General features: G+C 51.4%; 2 protein-coding genes across 3 annotated transcripts in view; one reads left to right on the plus strand and one right to left on the minus strand.

Moving 5' to 3' along the window:
• LOC124706987 (photosynthetic NDH subunit of lumenal location 5, chloroplastic-like) overlaps window positions 1-18,835 on the minus strand; it is a 100,572-nt gene that overhangs the window by 77,034 nt on the left and 4,703 nt on the right. The gene's annotated exons all lie outside the window — the stretch shown is intronic.
• LOC124706988 (protein H2A.5-like) lies at window positions 17,730-18,292 on the plus strand. Its single transcript, XM_047238653.1, has 2 exons — window positions 17,730-17,939; window positions 18,017-18,292. Exons 1-2 carry the CDS (start codon window positions 17,730-17,732, stop codon window positions 18,266-18,268), a joined length of 462 nt encoding a protein of 153 aa, XP_047094609.1. The 3' UTR covers window positions 18,269-18,292.

An 18,835-nucleotide genomic window follows, 5' to 3' on the forward strand; every position in this document is an offset into this window, starting at 1 on the left:
CTCCCAACATAAGCATAATCAGTTTTATTAGTTGTAGTGGGAGCAAATTCAACAAGGTAACTATCATTATTATTCTCATCAAGTGTAGGAGGCATAGTATAATCACAATAAAATTTACTCTCCATAGTAGGTGGCACCAAAAGACCACTATTATTATAATCATCATAAATGGGAGGCATATCATAATCAACATAAACTTTCTCCTCAATACCCGGAGGGCTAAAGAGATCATTTTCATCAAAACCGACCTCCCCAAGCTTAGAATTTTCCATAGCATTAGCAACAATGGTGTTCAAAGCATTCATGTTAATAACATTCCCATTAGCATGCTGTTATCACCGGTTTTTGGCCAAATCAGGAGATGGGCCATAAGTGAAGATGGGCTTGAAAAATATACACGTGGAGCATCTTTGAAGCGGCCTTGCGCGAAGAGTTTGGGCTTAATTGCCCGTGTATCTGTAATATAGTAGATCGCATCGTAGTTTAGATTAAAAGATAGAGTTTAACTCGTGCACGGTTAGGTGCACGACCAAATTAGAAAGTCCCTTGGACTATAAATATGTATCTAGGGTTATCAGAAAAGGAGGACAATCACGTTCACAACAAACACAAATCAGGCGCATCGCCACCCCTTCTTTCAAGGGTTTCTCCCGGGTAAGCACCATGTCTGCCTAGATCGCATCTTGCGATCTAGGCAAGACTAACGTTTATTCGTTTAACTTGTGTTGCTCGTACTGAAGCGTTGTTGATGGCGAGTAGCACTATTTATCGTAGATGTTTTGGGGCTTGCATAGATGCTGTTCTTGCGCATATCTGCTTAGCTGTGCCGTCCCTCAATATCTAGCTGCCCTTACACCTATCCAGGTGTAAGGGCAGCATCTTGCTTGTTCGTGACTTAGTAGATCCGATCTGTTATAGTTGCTCCTTGTTCATCAAGGATTAGTTTAATATCCGTATGGTTAGGCCTTGCAAACGGGTTGAACGATCCGGTAGTGCGTTAGGTATGGTTTGCTAGTCCTAAGAGGGATGTTCCGGGAATTAACGTAATGTTGGTTTTTAGGCCTCTTTTAGGGTTAGTTTTTGTTACCACCCGATTTCGGCCAAATCAGGAGATGGGCCGTAAGTGAAGATGGGCTTGAAGGACGTACACGTGGAGCATCACCGAAGCGGCCTTGTGCTAAGAGTTTGGGCTAAGTTGCCCGTGTATCCGTAATATAGTAGTTCGCATTGTAATTTAGATTAAAAAGATAGAGTCTGGCCCGTGCACGGTTAGGTGCACGCCTCAATTAGAAAGTCCCTTGGACTATAAATATGTATCTAGGGTTATCGGAAAAGGAGGACAATCATCGTTCAACCAACACAAATCAGGCGCATCGCCACCCCTTTCTTCGAGGGTTTCTCCCGGGTAAGCACCATGCTGATCTAGGCAGTATACGTTTATTCGTCAACCTTGTACTGCTCGTGCTGAAGCCTTGTTGATGGCGAGCAGTACTATTTATCCTTAGGTGTTTAGGGGCTTGCATTGATGCTTTCACGTGCATATCTGCGTGGCAATGCCGTCCCTCGACACCTAGCTGCTCTTACGTCTATCCAGACGTAAGGGCAGCATCTTGCTTGTTCGTTACTTAGTAGATCCGATCCGTTATAGTTGCTCCTTGCTCCGCAGGGATTAGTTTAACATCTGCATAGTTAGGCCTTATGCTGGGTCGGAGGATCCGGTAGTGCGTTAGATGTTGTTCACCGTCCCTGCGAGGGATGTTCCGGGAACCAACGTTACGTTGGTTTTTAGGCCTCTCGTAGGGGTGGTTTGCATCATCTTCCGTAGCTGCTAGGCCCGATCGCACGTAGGACGTTCCGGTTATGCGGTGAAAACCCTAAACTGTCGTGGATCGCTTTAGCTTTGTCCTGATCAAGCAGGATCCCCATGCCATTGTAAATCCAACGTGAAACATGGGGCGATCGGCTCCTTGAGCCGATCCACGAGGAAACCTGAGAGCCGATAGGGCTCGTATTTAATGTTTACGTGTCTACCATGCAGGAACAATCGAAGCACTCCAACACCTTCCTGATCGGGTCTAGGTCAGGTGGCACGCCCTAGCAACCGCCAGGACGTGGCTGGAAGATTTGCGGGACGACGCGAGGTGCCAGGGTCCACTAAGCGGCCCTGGGAGCTTCCCGGCTCTTCGTGTTGCTTAGCCATTGCCCGTCGGTGGGTTTTGGAGGGTAACACATTCTGGCACGCCCGGTGGGACAATCTTCTGCAACATCCATGTCAACATCGGCATCCGAGATGGCGGAGGAACAGATCACATACGAGGATCTTCCTCCTGATCATAAGAAGAAGTACGATGAGCTGAAGGCCATCGTTGAAGCCGAACTCATCGGCTCCTTTGAGAAGACCCGTTCGCACGGCATCAGGTTCAAAGGATTCACGCCACAAGGTGTCCTCGATGGGTTGGATTTATCCCTCCCTTCAGATGAACGTACCAGAGCCCTGCGACAGGAAATCAACTACGTGGTGGCCCATTCACTGCATCGGCATTCTGAGAGCCTGGTGAATTCTTTGGAGCGCGTTGCGTTCCGGGTGATCCAAGAGATCATGGAGCGTCGATACTCCCCTTCAGGACCTGCTCTAGGGACTCACCAAGGAGAAGTGCAACTCCACACCAGGCCACCATTGCCGTACTCGATGGCAGCTCCACAGCAACAAGGTTCACCGGCATACGTTGTCTACAAGGTCGGAGGTGATCCGGGCGACTACCAATTATTATATGAGCCGCCCAAGGAGATCCCACACGGATACGTGTGCACGTTTGTGCCGGACTGCAACAACTGGACACAGGCGATCCAGGCTCCAACAGGAGGGATTGCCGGAGCAGGAGCCATTGTTCCGGCAGGAGGAACGACTGCAACAGCTGGGGGTTTGGGAGCAGAAGCTGAGAAACAGGCGTGGCTAGCCAAGTATGCCACTGCACCAGCCCAGGAAAGCTCAGCTGCCACTACCTCCACCGCAGATCAGATCAGCGCAGTCCTGAGAGATCAGTTTGGCATCTTGCCGAAGAAGAAGGTAATCGGCTATTCCAAGCCGTACCCCAATGAGTTTGACCTGATCCCACTACCAGCTAAGTACCAGCTTCCGGACTTCAACAAATTCAGTGGGTCAGAAGGATCTAGCTCCATCGAGCACGTGAGCCGATACTTGACCCAGCTGGGCATGGTTTCGGCATCGGATGAGCTACGGGTGAGGTTCTTCTCGCAATCCCTCACCGGTCCGGCTTTTGGATGGTACACCTCGTTGCAGCCAAATTCAGTACGATCATGGAAGCAGCTGGAGGAACAGTTTCACACCCAATATCATTCAGAAGCTACTGAAGCTGGTATTGCCGAACTGGCACAGGTTCGGCAGAGGCGAGGAGAGACAGTGTCTGAGTACATTCAGCGTTTCAGAACTGTCAAGAACCGATGCTATTCGGTTCATTTAACTGAGAAAGAAGCAGTCGAGTTGGCCGTGGCAGGCCTTGCAGCGTCATTCAAGGATTTGACGTTCCAAGTGGAGTACAACTCGCTGGCGCACCTGGTCAGTCGACTGACCTTATATGAACAGCGCCATCCAGAACTGTACCAGGACAAGTTCAAGCGTGCGATAACCCTGGTCAATGCTGATGACGATGAAGATTCTGCGGAAGATCAGGAAGTTGCGGTAGCCGAGTGGACTCGGACGCCGGCACTCGTGTCCTGCAAATGGGTGAACCCGCCGGGGCCTCCAAGAGGGTTGGACTTTGATGTGAGCAAAGCTGAACAGATCTTCGATCCACTGCGAAAGAGAAGCGATTGAAGCTCCTCGAAGGCCACAAGATCCCTACGGCGCAAGAGATGAACAAAAGGCCATACTGCAAATGGCATCATACGTTCACGCACGCCACCAACGACCGCAAAGTATTACGCGCACAAATTCAGATGGCGATAGAATCAGGCCGATTAACTTTCGGACAGTTTGCCATGAAGGTAGACATGCGTCCGTTTCCGGACGTCAACATGGTGGACCTAAGCCACTCCATAAGGGAACCTGGGTTCTCTTTTGATGTCAATATGGCAGGGTTTGTGATCCGCCATGGCAAAGATAAAGCCGAGAGCAGCCACTCTCGTGGCAAGGATAAAGAGGAGGCCGTTCCACGCGACCGGCCCCAAGATGATGATAGACGGTACCTAACCGAGCAGGAGGTGAGAAGCATACGGTATCAACGTCCACTCTCCGTGCATCTCCTGAACAAATATGAGCAGCAGTACGACCGACGTCGGCGCTACGACGAAGACGGTGGAAAATATCGTCGGTCTGATGCAGAAAACAGGAGGTATCGTCAGCACGACAGGAACAACGACGGGTACGAACGCCACGCTAGAGGGAGGTCAAGGGAGCAAGACGACATGGATAAGCACTGGGACTGTCCCTTCTTCAAACATTGCTGGGACTCAGGAATGAGCCGATTGCCAACAATCGAGAATTGCCCAGAATGCAAACAGCAAAGGAGAAGGACAAACGAAGTTTCAGTGTTCGAACGTCTAGGACCTCTCCCACCTATCAACAAGCTAGCTGAGTCATCTCAAGAAGAGGACTTCGAGGAGTCAGATGGAGAAGAAGATAGGTATCACCGACCAAGGTGGTGCCCTGATGGACTCAGCCACTCTCAGAAGCGTAGAGTGCAGCGGCTGCGAAACCTGGAAGAAGCCGAGGCACAGTACCTGTACACGTTGAGAAGAGCACGGCCCGATCTGGCCGTGAAAATCCAGCAAACATTGGAGACGAAGGCGCGCCCACCAAAGAAGGTATGGCGCCCAAAACGAGCGAAAGCCGATGCACGAGCATCGGGCCGATGCCGATGCAGAGGCATCGGCTGATACAAACATGGTATCCGTGACCCGGACGGAGTAGCAGGTCCAAGACATAGGACGTACGTGGCAAGGCCGATCCCTGAGATCGGCCCTCAAAAAAATGGAAAGCAAAGGATCTTATCTCCAGCATGCCACGTAGCTACAGTAGAAATCCAAGAAGTCGCAAACCATCGCCAAAGCATTGCAACGGAAAAGGAGGCCGATTCCCGCAATCGGCCAAAATTATCCTCAACATCCTTTTGTCTGTGTTCAGTATTGATCCAACAGATGCCTGAAGAGCCGATACCATCAATGACTTGACAGAATCGGCTTGGGGGGCACATAGATGGATAAGACACGAGGATACGAAGCTGAGAATGCATGCCAAACGCCCAACAGAACAGCTCAAAGATGGGGGCCGATACATAAACAAATCGGCCGCAAAAAATCGAAAATACAGAAATTTTTGGGCACAGCCGATGCGTAGACATCGACTTAAGAATTCAAAGCCGATGCACGGCCATCGACTCAAGGGATACAACTGTTACAAGCGGAAGCCTAATAGAGCAGTCATCTACTGGAGGAACCCCTCATTGGGATTGCTTGGCGACTCAGGCCCTCTCTTCAAGGACTTCCAACTCCTTCTGCAAGACTTCAAGCTCGGCAGCACCAGCAGAAGCATCAGTTTGGGCGTCCAAGACGACCCTTTTTCTCATTTAAGCTGCTGGTATTTGCCGGCAAGTTTGAGGATCGCAGCCCTGGCCAACAGCAAGAACAGCATGGACGTGCAGATCAGGCTAGGATCATGAGAACGACCGACGGTCGTCCAGTTGGACTGAACTGCATTCTCACCAGAGGTTGCCTTATTGGACTGAAGAAGCTCGGGGGGCAGTTCACGTTGAAGGTTCTCTGCTTTTGAAAAGCCGATTTGGTTAGAATCGGCTGATGCTGCACCACAGTTGAGAAGCTGATAGTGGCCCAATGCGGCTGGTGCACTTTCATTCTCGCCTTGACCGAGGCTCGGGGGGCAGCTAGCCCTAAAGATTCTTCGCTCTGAAAAGCCGATGGTGTTGAAATCGGCTGTCTCTGCATCATAACCATGTTGAAGGGTGGAGGACTCTTGCAGAGGAAAATTACCAGGTTGGCAGGAGGAGTTTGAAGAAAGAGCCATCATAATTGACAGGCTTTTGGCCAGTCTGTCGCTGCAAGGAAACAGGGCATCACAGGGGAAGCTGTGAACAAATAGCGCCTGTTTACAAGAGTGTCAGCTTCAACATCAAGGTTGGCAGCAACGAGCCAAGAAGCTTTCCTGGGAGCATTAACCCAGGAGTTTTGCTATCAGGACGAACATCCCGATCGGATGATTTTAAAGTCTAAAGATCTAAGGGTATCAAGGCTGCGCGTTGGACCCGTTCGATTGGAGGTTTGGGTCTGAATTTCGTGGATTGCAAGTTAACATCTGAGAAGGCGATTGGATTGGTCTGTCTTGCAATTTGTTACAAAAGCTGATGCATTACCATCGGCTCATCGAGTTTCAACAAAGGGGAGAATCGGCTAGTCTAATATGGAAGAGATCGACAAAGTCAAATTGAAGAAATTTCTTCATTGATACCCAGATTTTTTACATAGAAGGAGCCGATTGCTCTCAAAAGGAAATTGCTAGGGGATGCATTGCCCCGTCTACTACTCCTAGCCCTACCCTATCTAGGGGCCGCTGCTACCCTCGTCGTCATCGCCACTGTCGCCGCTACTCCCGGCTGGCTCGTCGTCGCTGCTGTAGCAGTCGCCGGCAGGACCTTCGTCGTCCTCGTCTTCTTCGTCAGCGTCGTCGTCATCGATGTCGAAGTCGCTGAGATTCCCGGGCCAGGGGCAGTGGCGCTTGGCCGGCGGCTCGTCGGAGGAACTATCATCCTCCTCCTCTTCCACCTCCTCGGAGGAGGTTACTCCCTCCCAGGGAAGGTCGTCGTCGTCGCTCTCCGCTGCCCCATTGACGAGGATGCGGAGGACGCTCTCCCCATCGGTCAGGGATTGGTCGTCCTCTGACCAGATGGAGAAGTCGTGGCTCGGTTCGTCCTCGGCCTCGATGGCGCGGCGGATCTTGGCCGCGTGGGCTTCTTCTGGGTTCCACTCCGGCGTCGGCTCGCGGAAAGGGGAGGACTGCGTGGAAAGACCCGATGAGGAGGAAGAAGAAGACATATTGGCCAAGGAGGGCTTTTGGAAGTGCTAGTGCGAGGAGGATGAAGAAGGGAACTGCAGGAAGTGGCCAAATAAAAAGGGGAATATAGCGATTTAATGATTAAGCAGTTCCCAAGGACGTGGTGCCAGAACCGTCAAGTCATGCAGAGAAGTTGAGAAGGCAAGACGTCATCATGAAGAATACTGCGACGGTTCTGCCATGACATGACCCTTCGAAGGAGACAGATGGTTTTGCAATTATCATTATCAAAACCAGGGGGGCATGTGTTACCACCCGATTTTGGCCAAATCAGGAGATGGGCCGTAAGTGAAGATGGGCTTGAAGGACGTACACGTGGAGCATCACCGAAGCGGCCTTGTGCTAAGAGTTTGGGCTAAGTTGCCCGTATATCTGTAATATAGTAGTTCGCATTGTAATTTAGATTAAAAAGATAGAGTCTGGCCCGTGCACGGTTAGGTGCACGCCTCAATTAGAAAGTCCCTTGGACTATAAATATGTATCTAGGGTTATCGGAAAAGGAGGACAATCATCGTTCAACCAACACAAATCGGACGCATCGCCACCCCTTTCTTCGAGGGTTTCTCCCGGGTAAGCACCATGCTTGCCTAGATCGCATCTAGCGATCTAGGCGATATACGTTTATTCGTCAACCTTGTACTGCTCGTCGTTGAAGCCTTGTTGATGGCGAGCGGTACTATTTATCCTTAGGTGTTTAGGGGCTTGCATTGATGCTTTCACGTGCATATCCGCGTGGCAATGCCGTCCCTCGACACCTAGCTGCCCTTACGTCTATCCAGACGTAAGGGCAGCATCTTGCTTGTTCGTTACTTAGTAGATCCGATCCGTTATAGTTGCTCCTTGCTCCGCAGGGATTAGTTTAACATCTGCATAGTTAGGCCTTATGCTGGGGTCGGAGGATCCGGTAGTGCGTTAGATGTTGTTCACCGTCCCTGCGAGGGATGTTCCGGGAACCAACATTACGTTGGTTTTTAGGCCTCTCGTAGGGGTGGTTTGCATCATCTTCCGTAGCTGCTAGGCCCGATCGCACGTAGGACGTTCGGTTATGCGGTGAAAACCCTAAACTGTCGTGGATCGCTTTAGCTTTGTCCTGATCAAGCAGGATCCCCATGCCATTGTAAATCCAACGTGAAACATGGGGCGATCGGCTCCTTGAGCCGATCCACGAGGAAACCCGAGAGCCGATAGGGCTCGTATTTAATGTTTACGTGTCTACCATGCGGGAACAATCGAAGCACTCTAACACCTTCCCGATCGGGTCTAGGTCGGGTGGCACGCCCTAGCAACCGCCGGGACGTGGCTAGAAGATTTGCGGGACGACGCGAGGTGCCAGGGTCCACTAAGCGGCCCTGGGAGCTTCCTGGCTCTTCGTGTTGCTTAGCCATTGCCCGTCGGTGGGTTTTGGAGGGTAACAGTTTTCCATTATCTTTCGTGTCTATTAGGCTCAACTACGTGTAGGATGTTCCGATCATACGGTGAAAACCCTAAACTGTCGTAGATTGGTTTAGCTTTGTTGTGATCAAGCAGGACCCCCATGTCATTGAAAATCCAACGTGAACCATGGGGCGATCGGCTCTTTGAGCCGATCCGCAGGGCAACTCGAGAGCCGATAGGGCTCGTATTTAATGTTTACGTGTCCGCCATGCAGGGAACTAATCGAAGCTATCCACACCTTCCTGGCCAGGTATAGGTCAGGTGGCACGCCCTTGCAGCCGCCAGGTCGTGTGCCGGAGCATTTGCGGGACGACGTCGAGGGACCAGGGCCCGCTGCCGCCTTGGAAGCCTCCCGGCTCTTCGTGTTGCTTAACCACTGCTCGCCGGTGGGCTTTGGCAGGCAACACATTCTAGCACGCCCGGTGGGACATCGGGACAATCTTCTGCAACAACCATGTCGTCATTTGTACCTCAGATTGCGGGAGAACCAGTCAAGTATGAGGATCTGCCTCCTGAGCATAAGAAGAGATATGACGAGCTCAAGGCCATCCTGGAAGCCGATCTCATCGGCGCTTTCGAGAAAACCCGTTCGCACGTGATCAAGTTCAAAGGGTTCCAACCCGAAGGCGCGCTAGATGGACTAGATCTATCTCTCCCTTCGGACGAACGTACCAGAGCCCTGCGACAGGAAGTCAATTATGCCGTTGCTCACTCTCTTCATTGGCATGCTGAGAGCCTGGTGAATACTCTGGAGCGTGTCGCGCTCAATGTGGTGCAAGAAGTCACGAAGCACAAGTACTCTCCGTCAGGTCCTGCTCTAGGAACTCACCAAGGGGAGGTACCGCTCTACACAAGGCCACCATCGCAACACACGTTTGCAGCTCCACGAGCAACAAGGTTCACCGGCGTATGTCGTCTACAAGGAGGGAGGTGATCCGGGCGACTACCAATTCCCGTATGAGCCGCCCAAGGAAGTTCCACATGGATACGTGTGCACATACGTGCCGGACTCGCAACAACTCGGATGACCCGGGTTACAGCGGGAAGGATCGCCACGGCGGGAGGAGTCGGCCGGAGCGAGGAAGCAGTTCTGGAGCGGATGCTGAGAAACAGGCGTGGCTAACTAAATATGCCACCAGTACAAGTTATGAACGATCAGCTTCTGCAGCTCCTACGGTGGATGAGATCACCGCCAACATGAGAGACAAGTTCGGCATACTGCCGAAGAAGAGGATGATCGGCTATTCCAAGCCGTATCCCAACGACTACGACCTGATCCCGCTGCCACCTAAGTATCGGCTCCCTGACTTCACCAAATTTAGTGGATCAGAAGGAACTAGCTCGATCGAGCACGTGAGCCGATACTTGGCACGAGTTGGGCATGGTCTCGGCTTCGGACGAGCTACGTGTGAGGTTCTTCTCGCGATCTCTCACGGGTCCAGCCTTTGGGTGGTACACCTCGTTGCTACCAAACTCGGTTCGGACGTGGAAGCAGTTGGAAGAGCAATTCCATGAACAGTACCATTCGGAAACCACGGAAGCTAGCCTTGCCGATCCGACTCAAGTTCGGCGGAGACGAGGAGAGACGGTATCCGAGTACATCCGGAGGTTCGGGACCGTCGGGAACCGATGTTATTCGGTTCGCCTAGCGAGAAGGAAGCGGTCCAGTGGCGGTAGCAGGGATTGTCAACGCCGCTCAAAGATGTGACCTTCCAAGCAGAGTACAATCCACTCGGCGCACATGGTTCGAAGTTGACGAGCATACGAACAGCGCCATCCAGAATTGTACCAGGACAAGTACAAGCGCGTCGCCCTGATAGAGACAGACGAAGATGAAGACTCTGCAGGAGATCAGGAGGTCGCTGTAGCTGAGTGGACTCGGGGGGCAAAACCCGTGTCCTGCAAGTGGGTGAAACAACCAGGGCCTGCCAAGGGGTTCGACTTCGATTTGAGCAAAACAGAGCAGATTTTTGATTTGCTCCTGAAGGAGAAACAACTGAAGTTACCCGAAGGTCACAAAATCCCCACGCCACAAGAGATGAACGGCAAGCCATACTGCAAATGGCATCACACGTTCACCCATACCACCAACGACTGCAAAGTCCTGCGCGGACAGATTCAGATGGCGATAGAACAAGGCCGATTGCTATTCGGTCAGTTTGCCATGAGAGTTGACACGCAGCCGTTTCCGGAAGTCAACATGGTCGATCTCAGCCAGTGCATAGGACGCGAACCAGGTTTCTCGTTTGGTATCAATATGACAGGGCTTGCAGATCGCCATGGAGATGATAAGCCAGAGAGTAGTCACTCTCGTGGCAAGGATAAGAAGGAGGCCGATCCACGCGACCGGCCCCAGCATGATGACAGACGGTATTTAACTGAGAAAGAGGTGATAAGAGTCCGGTATCAACGCCCACTCTCCGCACATCTTCTCAACAAGTATGAGCAGCAGTACGACCGACGTCGACGCTACGACGAAGATGATGATATATATCGTCGGTCTGATGCAGACAACAGGAAATACCGTCGACACGAAGGGTATGAGCGTCACGCTAGAGGGAGGTCAAGAGAGCGAGAGGACGTGGATAGGCACTGGAACTGTCCTTTCTTCAAACATTGCTGGGACTCAGGAATGAGCCGATTGCCTACAATCGAGAACTGCGCAGAATGCAGACAGAAGAGGAGGGGAACAAATGAAGTTTCAGTGTTCAAGCGACTAGGACCTCTCCCACCTCAGAACAAACGAGCTGAGTCATCTCAAGATGAAGACTTCGACGAGTCGAAGAAGAAGATAGATATCACCGACCAAGGTGGTGTCCCGATGGACTCAGCCACTCCCAAAAGCGCGAGTGCGGCGGCTAAGGAACTTGGAAGAAGCCGAGGCGCGATGCACCGTACACGTTGAGGAAAGCACGACCCGATCTGGCCGTGAAAATTCAGCAAACGCTGGAGACAGAGGCTCGCCCACCAAAGAAAGTGTGGCGACCCAAGCAGACAAAAGCCGATGCAGAGGCATCGGCTGATACAAACATGGTGTTCGTTCTCACGCCAGAGTTTTGTGCTCCGAGAGATGAAGAGGTATCAGTGGCGCAGTTTGATTGCGGGCCACGACCAGTTATCTTCGAGAAGCCAAAAGAAAAGAGCTACAGGCATCTCAAGGCCCTATACCTGAAGGGTTATATCAATGGGCAGCCTATTAGCAAGATGCTGGTTGACACGGGAGCAGCAGTCAACATAATGTCGTACTCTATGTTACGACGTTTGGGACGTTCCAGTGAAGATTTGATCAAGACCAACGTCACGCTGAGCGATTTCAACGGCCAACCGTCAGAAGCCAAGGGTGTTCTGAACGTGGACTTAACTGTCGGCCGAAAGACCATCCCCACGTCCTTCTTCATCGTCGACAGTAAGAGCACTTATACTGTTTTGCTAGGAAGGGATTGGATCCATGCCAACTGCTGCATTCCATCCACAATGCATCAGTGCATCATACAATGGGATGGAGATGAAGTGGAGGTTGTTCATGCAGATAATTCAGTTGATATCTCGAACATCTGGGAAGCAAACGACCAAGAGCCGCTCTCTGGAATCAATCTGGACGGCTGTGAGCGCATCGAAGCTACAAAAAACGGGGTAAGGCTGGTCTTATCCACTGGCCTGACAGAGTAGCAAGATCCGAGTCTACGGACGTACGTGGCGAGGCCGATCCCTGCGATCGGCCCCAAAAAATAAAAAGCAAGGATTTCACCTCAAGTAAGCCACGTAGCTATATCGAGTACCAGGAAGTTGTAAACTCTCAGTAAACATTGCAATGGGAAAGGAGGCCGATTCTAGCGATCGGCCAAAATCACCCTCACCATACCTTCTGCCGGTGTTCATCATTGATTTGGCAGGCGATAGGAAGCTAGGATATGAGTTTACAGCAGCTGACGGGCTAGAAGAGATCGACACTGGTCCTGGGGATAAGCCACGACCAACATTTATCAGCAGATAGTCGGATCAACAACGGCAAGGGAAGCTGATTCCAGCAATCGGCTAAAATCAGTCTCACCACATTTGCTAGTTGCCGTGTTTTTAACATGGTGATTTGTGAGACAAGCTTGAATTGGCTAAAAAGCCGATATCTTCAATCACTTGAAGGATTCGGCTCGGGGGGGCATACACACGGAGAAGGTACAAGACCATGAAGTATGTACCCAGGGGAGCCGATTCATGAATCGATCGGCTAATAAAAAATCGAAAATACAAAAAATTTCAGCACAGCCGATGCTCGGACATCGACTTTAGAATTACAGAGTTTAAGCTGCCACTTGATTAGGCCTCAGTGAAGGAAAATGACTCGAAGACAGGCAACGTCACGACTGGTCAGGGCTTCAACTGCAGAGTCATCGTCAAGGATGGTGAACTGATCTAAGCAGCGAATCACAAGGATTGAGCCAGGAGGAGTTAAAGAGCCGTGGCATGAGAAGTTTCTCGGTTCGGAGAAGGGATTTTCTGGTCCTGCTGAGCCCTTGTGGTACATCAACTCCTGGTGCATGAGCTTTCCTGTCTCGTTTGGATGGGAGTGGAGGGCTGGCCCCTTTCGTAGAAGCCGATGGTGACATATCTGGCTAGCTCTACGTGATGATGTACCCGGAGGTGTCTAAGTTGGAGCTCCATCAGCTGGATTGCATGATATCATCTTCTGGGGAAGTCTACAAGAGCAGGATTACTGGAGTTAATAGGATAACCAAAGCCTAAGAGGGTTTGCCCTTCAAAGCTTTCCTGGCAGTTACCTTGTTTGCTGCTATTCTCGCCTTGACTGAGGCTCGGGGGGCAGTTGCCTCTGAAAATCCTTTGCTCTTGGGAGCCGATTTTGGTAAAATCGGCTGGCTCTGCACCACAATTGTTGTAAAACAGTGGTGATTTATTGAAGAGAAGAACCGTTGGAGTCGGTCTAAAGGGTTTGAAGGGGGAGCCATTATCATTGATAGGCTCTGGACCAGTTTGTTGCTGCAAAGGAACAGAACATTACGAGGGAAGTTGTGAGCAAATGGCACCTGTTATACAAGTGTATCAGCTTCAACGTCAAGTTGTTTCAGCTATGGTCCTAAAAGCTTTCCTGGAGGCGTTAATTCAGGAATTTTGCCGTCAGGTCAAACATCACGATCGGATGATTTAGGGGTCTCAAGGCTGTGTGCTGGACCTGTTCGATTGGAAGTTTAGATCTGAATTTCAAGGATTGCAAGTTACCATCTGAGGGGATTGACCTGTCTTGCAACTCATTATAAAAAAACTGATGCATTGCCATCGGCTTATTGAGCGTTGATCAGGCTAACAATCGGTAAAATCAGTTTGAGGGGACATCGGCTAAAATAGCATAAAAGGAATCGGCAAGATCAAGTTGAAGAAATTTTTTCATTGATGGCAAGATTTCTTACACAAAGAGCTGATTGCTCTCAAAAGAAGGAACTAGGGGATACATGGCCCCGTCTACTGCTACTGGTCCTAATCTAAAGCCTATCTACGGACCAGTGCTGCCCTCGTCAGCGCCATCGCCGCCGCTATCGGCGGCCTCGTCGTCGCTGCTGCCGCGACCACCAGGAGGACCTTCATTGTCCTCGTCTTCATCGTCAGCGTCGTCGTCGTCGCTGTCGATGTCGTTAAGCTTGCCCGGCCAAGGGCAGAGGCGTTTGGCCGGCGGCTCGTCGGAGGAAGTGTCGTCCTCCTCCTCTTTGTCTTCCTTCACCTCCTCGGAGGAGGTGAAATCATCCCAGGAGAAGCGATCGTCGTTGCTCTCCTCCTCCGATTCCCCATCCGCGAGGAAACGGAGGTCGCTCTCCCCGTCGGTCGAGGACTTGTCGTCCTCCGACCAGACGGAGAAATTGTGGCTCGACTCGTCTCCATCGGCTATGGCGCGGCGGATGTTGGCCGCATGGGCCTCCTGCGGGTCCCACTCCGGCGTCGGCTCCCGGAGCGGGGAGGACTGGACGGAGAGGCTTGACGAAGAAGAGGAAGAAGAAGGGGAAGACATGGTGGCAGAGAGGGTTTTTGGTTGGCGGCTGGTTCAGAGCAAGGGGATGGAGACGGAAACTGCAAGAAGTGGCTAAATAAAAGGGGATATAGAAGAGATTTAATGCTTACGCAGTTTTCGAGGATGTGGTGCCAAAACCGTCAAATCGTGCAGAGAAGGTGAGAAGGCAAGACGTCATGATGAAGAATACTGCGACGGTTCTGCTCTGCCACGACATGACCCCTCGAAGGTAAAAACAGAGTGGTTTTGAAATTATCATTACCAAAACCAGGGGGGCATGTGTTATCACCGGTTTTTGGCCAAATCAGGAGATGGGCCGTAAGTGAAGATGGGCTTGAAGAATATACACGTGGAGCATCTTTGAAGCGGCCTTGCGCGAAGAGTTTGGGCTTAATTGCCCGTGTATCTGTAATATAGTAGATCGCATCGTAGTTTAGATTAAAAGATAGAGTTTAACTCGTGCACGGTTAGGTGCACGACCAAATTAGAAAGTCCCTTGGACTATAAATATGTATCTAGGGTTATCAGAAAAGGAGGACAATCACGTTCACAACAAACGCAAATCAGGCGCATCGCCACCCCTTCTTTCAAGGGTTTCTCCCGGGTAAGCACCATGCTGCCTAGATCGCATCTTGCGATCTAGGCAGACTAACGTTTATTCGTTTACCTTGTGTTGCTCGTACTTGAAGCGTTGTTGATGGCGAGTAGCACTATTTATCGTAGATGTTTTGGGGCTTGCATAGATGCTTGTTCTTGCGCATATCCGCTTAGCCGTGCCGTCCCTCAATATCGAGCTGCCCTTACACCTATCCAGGTGTAAGGGCAGCATCTTGCTTGTTCGTGACTTAGTAGATCCGATCTGTTATAGTTGCTCCTTGTTCATCAAGGATTAGTTTAATATCCGTATGGTTAGGCCTTGCAAACGGGTTGAACGATCCGGTAGTGCGTTAGGTATGGTTTGCTAGTCCTAAGAGGGATGTTCGGGAATTAACGTAATGTTGGTTTTTAGGCCTCTTTTAGGGTTAGTTTTCCATTATCTTTCGTGTCTATTAGGCTCAACTACGTGTAGGATGTTCCGATCAGACGGTGAAAACCCTAAACTGTCGTAGATTGGTTTAGCTTTGTTGTGATCAAGCAGGACCCCCATGTCAGGATCCGCAGGGCAACCTGAGAGCCGATAGGGCTCGTATTTAATGTTTACGTGTCTGCCATGCAGGGAACTAATCGAAGCAATCCACACCTTCCTGGCCAGGTATAGGTCAGGTGGCACGCCCTTGCAGCCGCCAGGTCGTGTGCCGGAGCATTTGCGGGACGACGTCGAGGGACCAGGGCCCGCTGCCGCCTTGGAAGCCTCCCAGCTCTTCGTGTTGCTTAACCACTGCTCGCTGGTGGGCTTTGGCAGGCAACACATGCATATAAATTTTCATGGGTTTTTTAATTCTCTCTTCAAACACATCATGTCCTAATTCAAGATAAAGTTCATAAAGATCTCTCATATTTTTGTTGTTTTCCATTATGCCTAACAAAGAAATCACCATGGAAGGTGGAGTCCCGGTTGGACTCCACCAACCCTAACCAGCCAACCAAGTGGCAGGGTGGAGTCCATGGTGGACTCCACCTCCTTGGCCGGCCAAAGAAAGGGGAAAGGGGAGAGTCCCTGTCCCTCTAGGTTTCGTCCATATGGCAGTTTTTGAATTGGGGTCTTATTCGAAGACTTTGGGCAAACCCTTGGGGTTCCACCTATATAATGAGGAGGAGAGGGAGGGGGCAGCCTACACAAGTTGGCCGCATCACCTAGGGCTCCCCATGGCCGGCGCCCAAGCAGCCCCCCTCTCTCAAACCCTAGCCTCTCCCCTCCTCATACTACTCCCATAGCGCTTAGGCGAAGCCCTGCCGGAGTTCTCCATCACCACCGTCACCACGCCGTCGTGCTGGCGGGATTCCGAGGAGGATCTACTACATCCGCTGCCCGCTGGAATGGGGAGAAGGACGTCGTCATCAACACCGAACGTGTGACCGAGTACAGAGGTGCTGCCCGACTGTGGCACCGTCAAGATCTTCTACGCGCTTTTGCAAGCGGCAAGTGATCGACTACATCCACAACAAGATCTAATCTCGTAGGCTTTGAAAATATTCAAGGGTTAGTCTCATGATCTTCTCGTTGCTACCATCTACTAGATTAGATCTTGGCTTGTTATTCGTTCTTGCGGTAGGAAATTTTTTGTTTTCTATGCTACGAATCCCATCATGGGGTTGCGCAAGACGGCGGCGCCTCTAGCTCCAGGTATTGGCTCCGGCTTGGGGTTGCGCAAGACGGTGACGCCTCTACCAGGCCAACAATGACGCGGTGAGAATGGCGGAGGTAGCGGCGTGTAGAGGCCGCTGGGACGACGGTCTTGCAGAGGGGCATGCACGCTGCCGGCATTAGGACGCGTTCACCGCCATTCGCTGACTGCATGACCCTCTCCTATGGCACCGGGCCGTCAGGGCATGCCGATGGCCAGTAGGCCACGCGATTGTGAGTAATCCTGACCATCTCTGTAAAGATGGTCCTTTTATCCAACCAATATTAATGAAAAACTCTTTGCTTAACCGAGTCACTGCTCGACGGGCCCGAATACCAACTAGGTGGACACTCAAGCTAACCGCCCCGCGTCTGCGCAGATGCATTAGCGGCACAAATTTGGGTCTTGTTTACGTTCCCGCAGATAACCGATCAGTATGCGTTGGACTGCTGAGGTGGTGTGTAGACCCATTTTTTACCCTCGTGGTCTCAAACGGATGCAAAGATGCTGAAGACACCCTAACTTCATAAAGTTTGACTTTGGCCAAATTTTATAGTACCCTATACAACATACTTTGGGAGGGAGGACATATTTGTTTTGAGATGGAGGGAGCATGATAAAATGCCTCTCCCGGCTCCTCCCAATTTTGGAATTTCGTTCCACGCGCCTGCGCTGTGATTGGTCGATCCGACGCTCCCACGGATCGAGCCCCCCTCGAACGAAAACCAACCGTCCTGATTGGTCCAAGCGGCCGTCCCACGGATCGAGCCCCTCTCCGGCGAAGCTTCCCGGTCCCCATAAAACCCGCGCCCTCGCTGCAGATCAAATTCACAATTCAAAGCATCATCAGGCAGCGCGCGCTCCATTTCGGCAATCTCCACATCCAGATCCAGCAGCAAGCAGTTCGCCGGAGATGGCCGGAAGGAAGGGCGGCGACAGGAAGAAGGCGGTGACGCGGTCCGTCAAGGCCGGGCTCCAGTTCCCCGTCGGCCGCATCGGCCGCTTCCTCAAGAAGGGCCGCTACGCGCAGCGCGTCGGCTCCGGCGCACCCGTCTACCTCGCCGCCGTCCTCGAGTACCTCGCCGCCGAGGTAACCAACAACCCATCCCTCCCTCCCGCTCTGGTTCTTGTTCCTCTAGCTCGATTCACGGGTTTGGTGTTGTTCTGACGATGTGTTCATTCTTCTCCCCTGATTTCCAGGTCCTGGAGCTGGCCGGCAACGCGGCCAAAGACAACAAGAAGTCCCGCATCGTGCCGCGCCACCTGCTGCTCGCCGTCCGCAACGACCAGGAGCTAGGCAAGCTGCTCGCCGGCGTCACCATCGCCCACGGCGGCGTGCTGCCCAACATCAACTCCGTCCTGCTCCCGAAGAAGGCCGCTGAGAAAGCTGCCTCCGCCGAGAAGTCCCCCAAGTCGCCCAAGAAGAAGGCCGCCCCCAAGAAGACCGCCTAGTAGCCTTGCCTAGCCTGCACCACATAGGGATGGATCGAGTCAACGTGTCTTGTTGCCTAGTTCCGTAGGATGGAGTTGTTTGGTTAGATCTGAAGATCTCGTGTATGTATTGCTGGGTCACTAGTCAGTGCCTTGTTGTGTCCTTGCTAATGGAAATCTGAAAATTGAATCGAGTTGCCAATTGAATCTCCACTTTGTTCGAATCATTCGTCTGAATTTCTTGTATGCCAACAAATCTTGTCTCCGGATCTGGACCTGTATGTGATGCTTAGTGGTTACTAGATTTGAAGGTCTGGTGTATGTATTTCTGGGTCACTAATTCGACAATGCCTGATTGTTTTTATTCTCGAGTTCATGATCATGGAAACTGAAAACTGATCGTTTTGCGCTTTCACTCTGCACTTTGTTTTAGGTGCAGTCTGTTTGCCTATTTCATGTTGCATTGCCTCTGGCCTAGCTGAAGAAAAAACAGAGGAGCAGTTTTTGTTTTGGGCTTTAGATCAGCTTTAGCGCTGGTTTGGGTTCAATTGATTCAGCTGGGTTGCAACACATCGGCTATGTGTTTGG

Source organism: Lolium rigidum, chromosome 4, assembly GCF_022539505.1.
Source record: "Lolium rigidum isolate FL_2022 chromosome 4, APGP_CSIRO_Lrig_0.1, whole genome shotgun sequence".
Taxonomy (NCBI): Eukaryota; Viridiplantae; Streptophyta; class Magnoliopsida; order Poales; family Poaceae; genus Lolium; species Lolium rigidum.